At 29.8% G+C, this 3,656-nt stretch overlaps 1 protein-coding gene across 1 annotated transcript in view; it reads right to left on the reverse strand.

Moving 5' to 3' along the window:
- LOC105451633 (fatty acid synthase-like) overlaps nucleotides 1-2,752 on the reverse strand; it is a 21,327-nt gene extending 18,575 nt beyond the window's left edge. The window contains 4 exon segments of the mRNA XM_011692203.1: nucleotides 905-1,323; nucleotides 1,610-1,841; nucleotides 1,937-2,187; nucleotides 2,377-2,752. Of these exon segments, the coding sequence (XP_011690505.1) occupies nucleotides 905-1,323; nucleotides 1,610-1,841; nucleotides 1,937-2,187; nucleotides 2,377-2,542 (1,068 nt within the window). The 5' untranslated portion in view covers nucleotides 2,543-2,752.
- Nucleotides 2,753-3,656: the final 904 nt, after the last annotated feature.

A 3,656-nucleotide genomic window follows, 5' to 3' on the forward strand; every position in this document is an offset into this window, starting at 1 on the left:
CTGGAGTTCAGACGTGTGCTCTTCCGATCTTATTCAAAATTATATGCAGCAAAATTTTAACGCCATTGTCTTTCCAAATAACTTTAAGTTTCGTAAAACAGACTTAAAGTTATTAAAATGATCAATAGAATTATAAATGAAGCAAAAACTTGGCCATTATGTAAAATTTTTTCTTTTTTTAAAATGATTAATATCTCGATAACTATTGCAAAGATCTCAAAATGGTACAGGACTTTTTTGTTCAGTTTGGTCCACACTACCTGCCCACAAGCGCTGTACCATTGCGAGTATGAGACACTCTGTATATATAGAACACAGCAAGCGCGCCTACCGCACCGATTCATCCACAAACACTCATCCACCCACACCCACTCATTTATCTACATTCATGAATTACCCATCCACATACGTCCACCCATCCACCCATACACACACACATACACACGCACGCACGCGCGCGCGAGCGCGCGCGCGCACACACACACACACACACACACACACACACACACACACACATGCACACTTACCTACTCACCACTTCAGCATATATATATAGAAGATATAAAAAAATTTGAAATTAAAAAAATTCGAATTGACCAAATTATTCTCTGGGAAAAATTAAATGCTATAAGTATTACGTATATTTATACAACACTGTAAGTATTATAAATATTTAATTTGAATATAAGCGCTTTTGCCAAAGCTTTTAATATTCAAAGTAGTTACACTCTCTAACCAATTTAATACTTGTGTAATATTAATATTTTTTTACGACAAAGTAATTTTTTAAATAATTTTTACGGAAAATAAATCTTTTTTTTGTGTGTACATATGTGTATGTGATTGCGTAAAATAAAAGCAAATTTTATAATAATGAATGTAAACAAAAGCTATTTGTATTTACCTTAGCGATTTGATTGAAACCGCTGGCAAGTTCAGCATGTCCAAGATTAGATTTTACAGAGCCGATCATTAATGGAGTTTCTCTATTCTTGCACAATACATTAGAGATTGCATTAATTTCTGCGGGATCGCCAGCTTTGGTACCGGTACCATGTGCTTCAATGTAATCCAAACAAGATGTCGGTATTCCACATTCATCGTATAACTCTGTTAGTAATCTACTTTGTATAAACGACGACGGGTATGTTATTCCTTCTTCTTTGTAACCATCACTGTTTAATTTAATATGCGGACATATGGCATAAATCCTCTTCGCATTTTTCGCCTTTCGAAGGTATACCACTGACACCGTTTCAGAACGCGAAAAACCACTTGCAGCAATATCAAAAGGTCTGCAATAACCATCGAGTGCCAAAACACCTAAAAGATATGAAATATATGTAAAAAGATGTGTGGGAAGTTTATACATAGGAGGATATTTTCTGCTTATACGCAGAAAAATTAAAGAATTATCTTTTTTGTGTATCAAGATATGTTATTCAATTTTGGTAAAAAATTTATAAGCATAATAATTTTAATTTTATAAACGTTTTTATAAAAATCAATTACTCTCAATCAGTTACATTTCATTTTACTTTTCGTGGAGGTAAGAGTACTTCTTTAATTTTATTACATATTAAAAAAGTTATTAATTTTTGAAAAATACCAAGCAGAGTGTATAGTTGGGGTATAGTAGGAATAAAACTTAAGTTTGCAGCTCCAATTATTGCATCTTCGCATATGCCTGACATAATAAAATCATAACCAATAGCTATGGCACTAAGGCTGGAACTGCATGCTGTATCAACAGTATATGATGGTCCTTTCAGATCAAAATAGTATGAAATCATGTTTGCTGCTGTAGTTTTGCTACACCCAATAAGATTGTGACCTCCTAACTAATTACAGAATAGGGCGCATTACAATTTCTTGTTCTTAATGATTAATATATAATAATCCTTTACTACTTATATTCATTAATATTTTTCTCTACCTGAGCGGTTTCATATAAAAGTTTCTTTTGCGATTCAATTAAAGTTACTCCTATGATGACAGCAGTATGTTTTCCTCGTAATTGCTTTGGATTAATTCCTGCATCGACAATTGCTTCATAAGAACATTCCAATAACAATCTCGTTTCGGGAATGAGAGTGTGTGCTTGTTCGAAAGATAATCCGAAGAAATTCGCATCAAATTTTTCCACATTGTTAATCGTTCCTACTCTATTTGGAATTTCCGGATGGTCTAATGAAAGATGAGCAAGACATAACATGTTTATGTTAATAATGATATATTTAGAGTACATTTTTTTGCCATATAAATATCATATATGTAATTACAATTTAATTGTGTAAAAGAAATGGCATATTCTATCTATAAATCAGGCATAAATTTAAAACTATAAGCAGAACTATGTAAACGTTAAATAATAACCTATTTTCCATCGACCTTTTCTAACGAAATCAATTTTATTAAATAATTTTTCTCGTAACTGATTCATGTTATCTGAATCAGGAAATCTACCAGCAATACCAGAAATAACAATTTCCTCGCCGGAGTCAATACCGTTCCACGATCCACTTGCTTCATTGTCACACATGATTTCAACTTATTTTCTCGAATTATCTAGATATAACCCGAGATAGAAATGCTATGTCTAAATATAAAGTGTTATGTTTATTTTATATATTTTATTTTTTTTACTTTATAACACTGTCAAAACTGTAGCTGTTTGTAATATCGCCCGAATTATAGATGAGAAATGATTCCAATCATTCTAATGATAAACCATTCTTCAGCTTACAATCGAATCACTATTGAAAAGTAGACTCTTTCGATTTTATAACCATTGTCGGAATAATTATATTCACTAATTTGAATACTTCTACTCATCTTTGTAATTTTGTAATTCAAAATAGGTATTTAAGGTAAGTAGATGTTAAAATAAAGACAAAAAAGGAGAAAAAAAGATTAAAATTAAAATTATAAAATGTGAGCATTTTTTAATACATCTTACAAGTAAACTATTTTAAATTCCAGACGCCGATTTATTTTATATTTTGGAATTTGATTCAAGATATCAAAAGATGATTTTTCATGCAAAAACTAATTGCTCAATATTAACTGTAGCGCTTATACACGGTATCTCATTTTTATATAATAATAATGGAGTAAAATATGTACTTAAAAAATAACGCATTTCAAAAAAATGTTTTAAACGAAAGTTGCTTTGTTTTGAAAGACATGTAAAATAGTGATCTTTATTAGAATAAAGCAGCAGAATAAAAAAGGAATCGGTTTACGTAAAAAAATTATATACAATTATGTGAAAAATTTAGTTAACATTAATAAGATATTTAGAGAAACTTCTAGATTAAATAAATCACTATTTTACATGTTCTTCGAAACCAAGCAACTTTGGTTTGAAATATTTTTGGGAGAAATGCGTTATTTCTGAGGTTTTATTTTATTTTATTAAATTATAAAAATGAAATATTGCGTATAAACGCTACGATTAATATTGACCAATTAATTTTTATATAAAATATCACCTTTTGGTATTTCGAATCAAAATCCAAAGTATGAAATAAATCGGTGTCTGACACTTGAAATAGTTTACTTGTTAGACAAGAAATTAGACAAGATTAATTCAGAAATTAAACAATTTTTAAAAAATAAATATTGGATTTTTTTATTATATACATACATTATGC

Source organism: Wasmannia auropunctata, unplaced genomic scaffold, assembly GCF_000956235.1.
Source record: "Wasmannia auropunctata unplaced genomic scaffold, wasmannia.A_1.0 LD336048.1, whole genome shotgun sequence".
NCBI classification, from domain to species: Eukaryota; Metazoa; Arthropoda; class Insecta; order Hymenoptera; family Formicidae; genus Wasmannia; species Wasmannia auropunctata.